Genomic DNA, 12,722 nt, shown 5'->3' on the forward strand with positions numbered 1-12,722 from the left:
CAGTTCATAGCCATCTTCAACGGTATTTTTCTGGCTTTGGAGACCCCCATTAATGAGCAATGTATAATAATCTTGTCACATAAGGTTATAATTTCCAAGAGCAATTAAAATGGACTAATCACACAGAACAAATTTTTAAAAAATTAAGCCTGACAGCTTTGTTACTTTAAGGCAGCTATCAAAATATCACTGAGAAGGTAAGCCAACCCACTGTCCTGAAGTTAGTGTAGTATGGGATTCAGAGAGGTCATCCTGGTCCAGAAACGCATGCATATATGTAAAGCTGGCAAACATGCAGAAATTCCACAGAGCTAATCATCTGACTCATGTTGGATTCATAATAAAAATGACATTTTCTCTCCTAATTCCAAATCTTTTCTTTGACTGTCTCCCATGTTTAAAATGCTTTCCCTCTAACCTCCTGATTTCTTTCCTTACCATCAATACTCAATTCAAATCTTCATACTCCTGCCCACTTCAATAATGCCTCCCTTCTACTATTATATGCAAATTTCCTGTTTGTATCTTGAATAAAAGGCAGCTAGGTGAAGCAGGTGGACAGATATCCAGGCCTAGAGTCAGGAAGCTCTGAGCCTCAGACACTTACTAGCAGTGTGACCCTGGGCAAATCACTTAACTCTACCTCAGTTTTCTCACTGTAAAATGGGCTAGAGAAGGAAATGGCAAACCACTCTAGTACCTTTGTCAAAAATGAGATTACAGAAAATCAGACATGAGTGAACAATGACAAAATTTTGGACATAGCTGTTTGTGTTGTCATCTTCATTAGATTGAGAGCTCCTTGGAGAAGATTTGTAATCCCAGCACTTAAAACAGTTTCTGTCACATAGTAGGTGCTTAATGCATACCTATTGATTAACTGATTCTTGATTGGGTACTCTATAACACAGCACCAAAATGTCTTTGTGGATAGTTTAGTTTTCTGCAGATGTTAGCAAACACCCATTTCTCTTAATTCTTCTATATACACTTATCTCTACAGATATTATATCCCCAAGAAACAACATAAACTTGAGGGCAGGAACTCTCTTTTTAAAAATTTGTCTTTGAATCTCCAAACCTAGCACTGTGGTTTCAAATTGGGAAATAAATAATAAATGCTTGTTAGATTGGATTTGGTATTTTCAGCCTTGAAGCTTTCCACATCATCACAGACCTTTTTGGACTTGGGTCTGTAATTTCACTGATGTGAGGAACACCCTCTACTATGTAATGAGGCAACTATTCCTCAGCTTGGAAAGTTTGGGGCATTTACTGAGACATTGTGTGACTTGACTAGTCACATAACCAGCATGTGTCTGAAGCAGGATTTGAGTTCAGATCTTCCTGAATCCAAAACTAGCTCACTATCCACTGTACCACATTGCTTCTCTACTTTCTCATTCCTTTTTCCTATTACTATTGTTTAGATCTGTTCTGCTGGGGAAGCATTTATATAGTGCCAGGCACTGCTTAGCACTTTACAAGTATCTCATTTGATCGTCACAAAAATCCTGAGAGGTGGGTATTATTACTATTCCCATTTTATAGTTGAGGAAATTGAGACAGACAAGAGTTAGAGTGACTCTCCTAAGATACACAGCTAATATCTGAAGCTAGATTTTAACTCAGATTTCCTGACTCTAGATTGAGTATTTTTCTAGCAGTTGCCTCAAAACAGGAAAAGTTATTTTATTCTGGTCTTTTATTCTGGGAAGTCCATTAGATTACCTTTTAGAGCAAATAAATTTTAGTCAAGAGTATGACACTAGATAAAGAGATTTTAGGCAATTGAAGAGGATTGGGTTTTTTGTTAGTTCTTATTTTTATTTTTAAGAGGGGAGATATGAAAGCATCATGCTATAACCACTGCAAGTACAGGGCCATGACTAACTGTAACCCAAGACCTTGGACAAATTCTGTTGGCAGATGGGATAGGAGAGGACGGTTGAGATAAACAAAGGTCATGGGATCTGCAGACACTGAAGAACTCTGGGGTAGAGTATTTGAGGGGTACAAGACTTAGAGTGGAAAGGAGATTGTGAGCCAGGCACTGACTTTATTGGGGGGAAGAGAGAGTGTCCTGGAGGTCTCCAGATGACAACAAGAACGATTGGGCCAGATAGAGTGAACTTTCAAGGACTAGAGGTCCTTGTTGAACAGTGGTGGCAGATGGTAAGTCTAAATATGGCAATAGAAAGCAGGTAGTATGCCAACTGGCCCTGTGCTTCAGGAAGTGTGAGGAAAGGGCCAGCCTGCCTCTAAGAGGGGGTCAAGACATGTGTCATCTTCTCTTCTTGTATATTGAAACATTCGTGATTGTTAAGTTCATAACAAATAAATTTTTAAAAGAAAATTAGATGTCATTGAGTTACTAAAAATGAAGAAACCATAAGAAGAGATCTAAGATCATTGCACCATGGGGTAGAATCCCATCTCTGTGGACAAACCACAACTGTCCCCTACTAGTTCTTACTCTGTTTGAAAGTATGCCTGCTTTGATAATTTTAGAGTGTTTCAGAAAGGGAAAGAGATATGGAGGGGGAAGAGGCAGGGCTACAAGAAGATATTATCCCAGAATTTTGTGGGGTTGTGGAGCTGAATGTCAAATTAGCTTCATAGTCTTGGCTCTGATACACAAGGTTACAGGGTCACAGAGAAATGCCATCATTGGTTGTGTCATCCTCTGTAAGATGATTTTAAAAAACTAGAAACAAATGGCCCAGCAGGACCTAGAAAGTTGCTTTCTTGGTATCTTTTGGAATATTTACCATCTCTCACAATACATTTCTCCATCCCCAGTGAGGTATTCTTCTTCACTCCAGCCAGCAAGAGGATAGAATGAAAAGCATTCCTCACACCTTTTATTGTACTTAATAAGGTAATATTAAAAATACTGAATACAATCCTGTGTTACTAGTATCTGTCAAAGGAAATAATATTTAATTCCACCCTGCCCCTATAAAAGGCTCTATAGTAAAGCGATTGTGTGGGCTAGAAACAAGGAAAGACAGAAAATAGAATTTCAGCAAAACTTAATCTTAATCGCACATTAAGCTCAGTGGGTTGTTGCACAGCAGAAAGAGAGTGGCAAAATTTAATGTTTTCAAAAAACTAAGTGGGATCGAACTCTCTTATCAGAAGCTCCCAGAGAAAAAGAATTAGCATCTATGATCAGAATTCTACTATTTTTAGCCAATGGAGATTCAGTCTGGAGTAGAAAATGGTCTGTGCATGTTATTTTTAAAAACATATATATATTTTTAAAATAACACATGCAGATCACACACCACACACCACACACACACATATATATATGTGTGTGTGTGTGTGTGTGTGTGTGTGTGTGTGTGTTTATTATATAGACAACTAATAAGCATTATATGCTATGCATATAAAATTGTGACGGTTTAGCCTTCAGTTGTAGCATCCTTTAGTGAGTTTCCAAGTACCTCTTCTCCTACTTGCCTGGGAAAATGATGATGATGATGGCAGCATTAACCAACATAGAGATAGTTTTCCTTGGGGGGGAAGGGAAGCGATGATTTAAATTCTGGGCATGTAGAGTTTGAAATGCTGGCAAGACATTCCATTGGAAATATCCAACACAGCTATAAGTGTGATACTAAAATTTAGGCACATGATTGGGGCTATTTGGGAGTTATTTTTATAGAGATCATTAAAACCATGAGCGTAAGTGAAATCTCCAAGAAAAATACTGTAATAATAATAATAATAACCCTAATAACATATTTCTACAGTATCTTAAAGTTTCTAAATCATGTTTTGGGGAACCAAATCTGTGATTCCACTCATTTAGGAAATTATTGGTAAAGAACCTCTCTTTACCAAAGTAGATTAGAACTAATGAAAAATAAAATTAATAGAACTAGGAGAAGAATTTTTATGACAACACTGTGAAAATAAACTTTGAAATATGTAAGAACTAAGATCAATAACATGACCACTGATAATTCCAGAGGCTTGATGTTGAAACATGTTGTCTTTTACAAGAGACTATAGAATGAAACATATGTATATATAGATATATATATAATATATCTATATATTTATGTACAGTCACTGATAGAATTTGTTTTGCTTGACGATACATAGTTGTTACAAGAAATTTGTTCTTTTTTCTTTGCTTTTTCCCTCCCCCAGTGGGATGAAAGGTGGGAATGAGAGGAAGGGAGAAAAAAAAATTCTACTTTTTTTTTTTTTTAACATAGATTGTTAGATTGGTGCTACAGATTGAAATATTGCATGAAGTTTCAGATAAAATTGCTGTATTATTAGTATTGCCATACTTAAGGTGGGGAAGCTGTCTTTCACTCATATAAAAGCTGACTGAAATTTTCCAGATTATATGGCAACAGGAGATTATGTTCCAGGAGTTCAAGGATGCCTCTATTGTCCATTGTATAAAGGTAAAGGGAACAGATCGTCCTATGACAATCACAGCGGAGTATCTTATTTCTCACAACATGGGAGTGTGTAGCAAATATAAAACTGTAAAATATAAATGTGAAATGTAAAAGAAAACCTGTAAAATGGAAAAATTATAAAAATTTTAAAACATCAATAAAATTGAAAGTGTTTTTTTTTTAAAAAGCAAACTGGCACCTTTTGACATCTCTGAATTTTAGAGATATGTCTGGAGCACTTAAAAGTTAAGTGACCTTTTTGGGGATCCCACTGCTAGTGTCTGACAGAATTTGAGCCGAGACCTTCCTGTTTCTAAAGCCATCTCTCTCTCCAGTAAGCCATATTGCTTCTGATGATAGGTATTAGCCTCATTTAACAGAGGAGAAAATGGAGTCTCTGAAAAATAAAAGGACTTACCTATAATAATTGAAATCAATAATATTGAATACCAGATTTCCCTATTCTGAGTCTTCCCCCCCTTTTTACTATGCCATATAACCTCTCAAAATAAAGAGACTAAACCCATTTCTTTCTGAATCTGTTTTCTTAACCATAAAATGAGGATGATACCATCTCTGATACCTAACTTGCAAGGTTCTTGAGAGGATCAAACATAGGTTAAAAGTATTTGCAAATAAATGTACAACCACAATATAAATGACTTCCTGTCATTGAACCTGCCTGAGTGTCTTTCCAACTTATTAAACTCAACATGCCTAAAACCAAAATAATTATTTCCTCACCATCAAATTCTCAACTTTTTTCTCAGTCAACTAGACTTGAAAGATCTGGTCCATCTTTGCCTTTTCCCTCTCCTTCATTCCCCAACCAAGCAATTGCCAAGTCCTTTTAATTCTCCATTCATCATCATTATCTAGTATGGGATGGATTGACATCTCTCTTCTCCACTCAGTATTCTAGTTGAAGTCCTATTAACCCTGACCTTGCTTAGGGTAGTAACTCCCTGATAGGTTCCTTCTCTCCAATTCAAACTTCTTCACATAGCTGGCAAAATAATCTTGCCCTGCTAATGAACAGGTTTCACTGTATATCTTCTTTATGCAAAATGTTCCCTAGTTCCCTACTTGTCAAGAAAATAGAGTATTAGGGACAATTAGATGCACAGTGGATAAAGCACCAGCCCTGGATTTAGAAGGACCTGAGTTTAAATCTGGCCTCAGATACTTAACACTTCCTAGTTGTGTAACCCTGGGCAAGTCACTTAGCCCCAATTGCCTTACTAAAAAAAAATAAAAAAAGAATATAGAGTATTTATAATAATCTCTCTAAAATGTAGTATTCTCTTGTTGGGGTTTTCTTGGGGTCTCTGGGAGCAGCCTTCGTTTCAGTTCAGAGTAATCATCTTAAATGCAGCCAGATGTCCAAATCCTTTATTATCTCTTTTCAAGTCTTGTCTCCTTTCCTGCGGCCTGGTTAGCTTTCTTATAGTCCAGGTCCTTTATTATCTCCTTCCTGGAGCTGGGCAGCTTTCTGGAGAGCCTTTCAGACTGGCCTTGGTTCTGAGAGCTTGAGCTCCCGCCTGCCTTCTCTAGCTTCTGAATGTCCCCGACTGAATCCTGGCTGAGGCTCCGAGAGCTTCTAGTGTGCTGTCTTTCTGGCCCTGAGAGCTTCTTGCTTATATGCCCCACATTGAGTATATACCAATCATTACATCACTAGGAAACCATTATTTGTTGTAGGATTAAATCAATTCTAAAGTAGATTTAACCATTGTCTCCTCAGTTCCACTTAGTACCTTGCTTCAAGTTCTGGCCTATAACATGTCCTTGTAGGATTAAATCAATCATACTGAACCAAGCTAAATTAGATAACTATCAATTCCACTGACTTAGCTCTTTGTTTCAAGTTCTGGCCCATAACAATTATTAACTTTTAGTCTGATATTAAAGATCATTTACAATCTAGTTAAAAACCTAACTTTTGCAGATTTCTTTCATCTTTCTTGGGGCAGTTAGGTGGTACAATGCATAGAGCACTGGGCTTGGAACCAAAAAGACTCATCTTCATGAGTTCAAATCTGACCTCAGACATTAGCTGTCTACAATGGACAAGTCATTTAACTTATTTGCCTCATCAGCCTCACCAAAGAACCCTTCCCCACCATGAGGAATCTAAATAATGAAGAATCAGACACAACTAAAAATGACTCAGCAACAAAATTCATATTTCTTCCCTTCACATGCTCTATGTTGCAGAGAAACTGGATTACTAGATATTCCCTGATCTCCTCTTTCCTCCTCCTACCATCATGGAGACATGCTATTATCTGATACGCCTTATACACACAAACCCTCTGTTTTGCTGCCCATTGAAACTTATCTCATCCTCAGGACCATCAGGTGCCTACAGTTTTCTCAATTCAAACATCTCTCCTTATATTTCCTTATTCACTTTCTCTATATTCTCCTTTATTTTTGTTTCATACTAACTTGTAGTTAGTCAGCTCTGGCAGCTATCATATATTAAGAACCTACTATATGCCACTCACTGACTTAGAGTTAAAAAAGGATTTCAGCGACCATAGAATCCAACTCCCATATTTTATATCTCTGGAAGCTGAGGCCCCCAGAGGTTATTATTTGCTCAGAGGTAGAAGATAGGAAGTGCATGAAGTGATATTTCAACCCAGACAGGTTTTTCTGCCTGCAAGCCTGGTGCTACCACATTGCCCATACTTCTTTGTGTGCATGTTATGCACACACACACATACACACAAAGGCATACACACGTATATATATGTATGTATGCATGCATGTGTGTATACATTAAATATATGTTACTTATACATATTTATATCCTATTAGATTATTGAGGGTAAGTACTGTGTTAATTTTTATCTTCATATCCAGTTACTAACACAATGCATTTTATGTTGTTTTTGTTATTACTGTTAAATCACTTGAGTTGTGTCCCATTTTTTGTGACCCCAATGGAGTTTTCTTAGCAAAGATATTGGAGTGGTTTACCCTTTCCTTCTCTAACTCATTTTAAAAATGAGGAAACTGAGGCAATCTTTGCATGTCTAGGAAGCTGTCAATACTTAGTATTACAATAGATCATTTTTTTTAGCCCTAATCTTACTTCTTTTACTTCTCTGTTACTGTCTCCCATGCAAACTTTTGTTCTAAAGAATATAAAATAAACATGTTTCTTTCTGATCAATTTTTCTTTTTGCTTACTCTATGGTCCAGGAGTAGATAGAGGGAATATATTGATTTAACAAGCAAGATTTGGTTGATAAACTAGAGATTTGGTTGATAAACCAGAGATTATCTAGTCCAGTCTAGGGTCTATAAACATACCAAAAATTTAGATGACTGTATTTCAATATAATTGATTTTCTTTGCAATCTTGGATATTTTATTTGATTCATTTAAAAATACAATTCTAAGAAAGGCTCCACATTCCACTAGACCACCAAGGGGAGACATGACCCACAAGAAGTTCAAGAAGTTCCTATCTAATCTAACTTCACTGCAGATGAAAAAATGGAGAATCGCAGAGATGAAGAGACTTGTCCAAGAAGTATACCCATTTCAAATCTCAAATACTTTTCACTACATCATTGCTTTCCTTAAGTAACACCCCTTACTGATGCTTAGAAATAGATTAAGAAGCTTTGTTACAAATGCTTTTTAGCTATAAATTTTTTATGCCTGGAAGTTATATTCTAATCCTACTAGTAGATTTTTAATTTAGTCTCTAAATCTGCCTTGTAGCAAAGAAAAAGAAGTCCTTCTAACAGAGGGCAATAGCAGGGAGAAAAATCTTATGAATCAAATTATCAGATAAAAACACCATTTCTTATTTTTTTTTCAGTTAGTACAGAATCATATACCCAGTAGGTGTTTGATAATTTATATTTTGTATTGATGATTTATTTCATGGCACTGAATTTCAAAAAGAGACTGTGTTAAATACAGATAGTGTAAGGTTTTGAAATTTTTTGCTTTAACATCCTGCTGTGTGGTTATCACTTTCCAGCTGTGTGGTAATCATTCTTACCAAAAGAAACTTTTTTTTTGCTGTGCAAACATTTTATCTAGACCTTTCCAAGTTGGCCTAATATAGTGTATAAATTTGCTGTGAAACAACTTTTCATTGAAGAACTTGTGATTATTTTTGAAAGGATATTTAAGATGATGGGGGGCAGCTTGGCATTTAATTCAATTCCATAAACATTTATGAAGTGCCTACTGTATGCAAGGAGTTAGACTAAGCACTAGAGATATAGTTTCAATTTTGCTCTCAAAAGAGTACACAACCTAATGAGAGAAAAGAAATGTACACAAATGACTAAGTCCAACCAAAATGAAATGAGAAATAAATAATAAAATTTATGTAGAGAAATAATTTTTTTTCACCTGCAAAGCTCAGGGCGGGCGTCATGGAACAGGTAGTCCCTGAGTTGGCCCTTAAATCAAAAGAGAGAATTCAAAGAAGAAGATTGACAAAGCCCATTCTGGGCATGAGTGTCAGCATGGACAAAGATAAGGAAATAAGAGAAAGAGAAAATGGTATAAAGGGAAAAGGAACAACTCATTTGCTTAGTATATAAAGCATTAGGGAAAATATAGCATAAAAGTGGAAGCCATATTATGAAAGGCATTGAATATCAAGATCTGGTGAACTTAAACTTTATCTATTAGGGAGCCAATGAAAATCTTCCCCCACCCCCACCTAATAGTGACATGATTGGGAGCTGTTAGGAAGATAATTGAATAGTGATGTGAAAGATGTGTAATTGGGAGGAAATGAGGGATACTGTTATAATTACCAAACATGCGTATTTGTTCTTATGGGAATCTGGTTCCATTATGCCCAGTTTGCATGACTACAGTTCAGCTAAACAAAAGAAGGATTTGGGAAAAGGTGGAGGGTAAGAACTACTTTTATTGAATAAATCTACATTAAATACACTCCTTAAACAAGAGAACATGGTAATCCAGAGAAAGGCAGAACTAGAGCATAAACAATTATCTCTTCTAAAAACCATTGAGAAAATAGTACTTGCTCATATTCCTACTCAACAAGGAGGAGGGATTGTATAATTGCCAGGTTGAACTTTCTCAGATTCAGCTCCTTCTTATTAATTAGGACTAGAATGGTGGTTAACAATGCCACGGGTGATTGAAGACATATTAGAGAAAGGATAAACTAAAGGTAGAAAGAACATAAGCAATCTATTAAATAATTTCAGATAAGGAGAGATACAAGCCTGAATTAGAATAATTGTCATATACATAGAAAGAAAGGAATGGATAGAAAAAATATTATAGAGGTAAAATCAAGAAGAACTGGCAACAGGTTAGATACATGGAGTGAGGGAGACTGAAGAGTCAAAAATGACTAAAAGGTTATGTGGTAAGTTGACTAAAAGCATTGTGGAGCCATCAATAGACACAGAAAGCTGGGATATTAGATAGGTTTTACCAAGAATATGAATTCAGTTTTAGGTATATTATGATTGAAATACCATTAGCAAATTCAGAGAAAGGTATCTAGCAGCAAATTGAACATATAATCTTGGAGTCCTGAAGAAAGATTAGGAGGAAAAGATATGGATTTTGGAGTCGGCTATGTGGAGGTAGTAATTGAAACTATGGGCATAATTGAGAGAATAGAAAAAATGGAAGAGAATCAAAAACAGAATCATGGAGGAATAACCATATTTAAGGTAAGAGGAGAGGAGGACAAGGTCACAGAGAAGATTGCAAAGAGGAGAAAGAGAGAGAGAGACACAAAGATAGAGAAGAGAGAAAACAAGAAGAGAGTGAAAGGTAGAAGGAAGGAGGAAAAGGCAAAAAAAAAGAAGGAAGAGGGAAAGGCAAAGAAAGAAGGAAGAGGGAAAGGGAGAGGGAGAGGGAGAGAGAGACAAAGAGAAAGAGAGAGAGAGAGAGAGAGAGAGAGAGAGAGAGAGAGAGAGAGAGAGAGGCGCAACACAGAGAGAGAGATAGAGACAGAGACAGGAAAAGACAGAGATAGAAAAGTCATTTAGATAATAAGTAGCAGAGCTGAGATTTGAACCAAGCTCCTCTGATTCCACATTCCATGCTCTTTCTACTGTCCCACTTTGACTCTTATTTAGCAATAAGTCATTAATTACCTTTAAAAATTTACTTTAGTAGAGTGATGGAGATTGCAAGGATGACAGGATGGATGATCCTTGAAGTCATGTAATGTCTTTTGTCTTTGTATCCCCAAAATGCAAAACAAAGTGTGTATAGTAGATACTTAATAAATGTTTGTTTATTAATTGAAGAGTAACTATGGGATTTCATATCTCCTCAATCACATCTCTTCCCAGCTCTGGTTGCAAATTTAAGAAAGCAGAAGTTGATTGCTAATTCTCAGGAAAATGTTACCTTTTAGATCACAAAGTCCACACATGGCTGCAAATACAGTCGACTCCATTTCGATGTTCCTGATGCCAGCTTTATAAGCTCTTTGTAAGTAATCAAGCTTTCTCTCATTGGAAAAAAAGCACAATGCTCCATCTAAACGTCCTTGTCCTTAAAGAGAAGGAAGAACCTTTGACTGATAGTCTTGTAGAATTCACAGATGTGTTTAGAATGGTTCATAATTACCTATAGTCTGAAATTGTTTCTACAGGTCACTTAAATCATTAGATTCATCTGTATTCTCAGGTTAACAAATTAAATTAAATTTAACAAACATTTATTACACATCTACTATGCTAAATGCTGAGAAGAAATAAAATTAAGAAAGCATGGTCACTCATTTAAAAAATAAACAACTATGGTTTAGTGAGGTCAGAGAAGAGAAGGGAAAGGGAAGAAGAGAAACTAAATTCTTTCTTATTTGTTGGTCTGGATCTGCAATTTCATTGATAGAATTATGAAGAAACTCATTTTACTAATGTGAATCCAAAATTGTTTATATTTTTGACAGTGTTTTGAGACTCTGAAAGGTAAAATAGCCTCTTAGCTGCTCTCACCACCTCTAGTCTCTTTCTCTCCAACTGAATTACAAAATAATGCTAGATTAATTTTGCCAGGGTCACACATCCAGTAGGTGCCAGAAGCAGGATTGAAACCAGTTTCCTGATACAAATGTACCTGTTATCACTATACCATGCTGCCTCTCAAATCCTGTTCATGAAAGTAGCAGAAAGGAGGTGCCCCCAAATGGTATGAGGTTCAGAAGAGGGAGGGCATACTTCAAGGGGGCAGGCTCAAGTAAAGTTTTATGGAGGAGGTGATATTGAAGGTGAACAAGCTGAATGATAGATACAGCTATCATTATTAACTATCTATTAACCTACAGAGAAGGAAAAGGTAGGCTTTTGTGTTTTAATAGGGAAAAACACATTGGATCTCATTCTGGTCCTATTTTCATCACTTACTAGCTGAATGACCATAGATAAGTCCCTTAAAATATGTTCCTTAATTTGTAAAATGGGGAAGGCATCAGATTGTTGTTATGTCCAACTCTTTGTAACCCTGCAGACCATAGCATACCAATACATGTTCATTTCTTGGCAGAGATACTGAAGTGTTTTGCCATTTTTTTCTTTAGTGGATTAAGGCAGAGGTTAAATGACTCGCCCAGGATCACACAGTAAAATTTTGAGGCTGGAGTTGAACTCAATTCTTCCTGACTCCAGGGCTGGCACTCTATCACTTGCTGCACCTTACTGCCCTATGCAATCATATTCAGAACTTTTTACATCTTAAAGCATCATATAAATGACAGATATTGTTATTAATGACAAGTAGTCAATTAGTGGGGTCAGTTTGTATTTTGTAAGTAGTTTGCATTTTATTCAGTACATGATGAGGAGGCAATGAAAACTTTTGATCTAGAAGCATGTGGAATATTAATCTGACATTAATTTATAATTAAATTAGAGGCTAGAGGTGGTGAGAGCAGTTAAGAGGCTATTTCAATTATTGAAGTTAGAAATAATAAGGTCTGACTTAGGATGGTGAGACAAAAATGGAAAGGAGAGAATCAATGTAATAGGTATTATAGAAATAAAATAGGTGGTGGTAAATAATGGTATAGTGGGGAGTGGTATGAGGAAATAGAAAATGATAAAGGTTTTTATCTCTGATAAGTAGAACAGTAACTCCACTAACAGAAAGAAAGAAGTTTAGGAGAAAAGATGAATTTGGGGAAGAAGATAACAAGATCATTTAGAGATATATTGAGTTGGAAGTGTTAATTACATGTGACAGCAAAATTGTCCCACAAGGAGAGGAAAATAAATGTCTGAAGCTAAAGTGAATAATGGAGACTCACTGTCCCAA

At 36.1% G+C, this 12,722-nt stretch overlaps 1 protein-coding gene across 3 annotated transcripts in view; it reads right to left on the bottom strand.

Annotated features, from left to right (window-relative positions):
• The window catches only part of UPP2 (uridine phosphorylase 2), a 44,989-nt gene that overhangs the window by 2,848 nt on the left and 29,419 nt on the right, over window positions 1-12,722 (bottom strand). For all 3 annotated transcript variants that reach the window (XM_031960645.1, XM_012544725.3, XM_023499221.2), the window contains one exon: window positions 10,815-10,961. In XM_031960645.1, coding sequence (XP_031816505.1) covers window positions 10,815-10,961 — 147 coding nt within the window. The remainder of the gene's footprint in view (window positions 1-10,814; window positions 10,962-12,722) is intronic.

The sequence above is a fragment of the Sarcophilus harrisii genome, chromosome 3 (assembly GCF_902635505.1).
Source record: "Sarcophilus harrisii chromosome 3, mSarHar1.11, whole genome shotgun sequence".
Classification (NCBI taxonomy): Eukaryota; Metazoa; Chordata; class Mammalia; order Dasyuromorphia; family Dasyuridae; genus Sarcophilus; species Sarcophilus harrisii.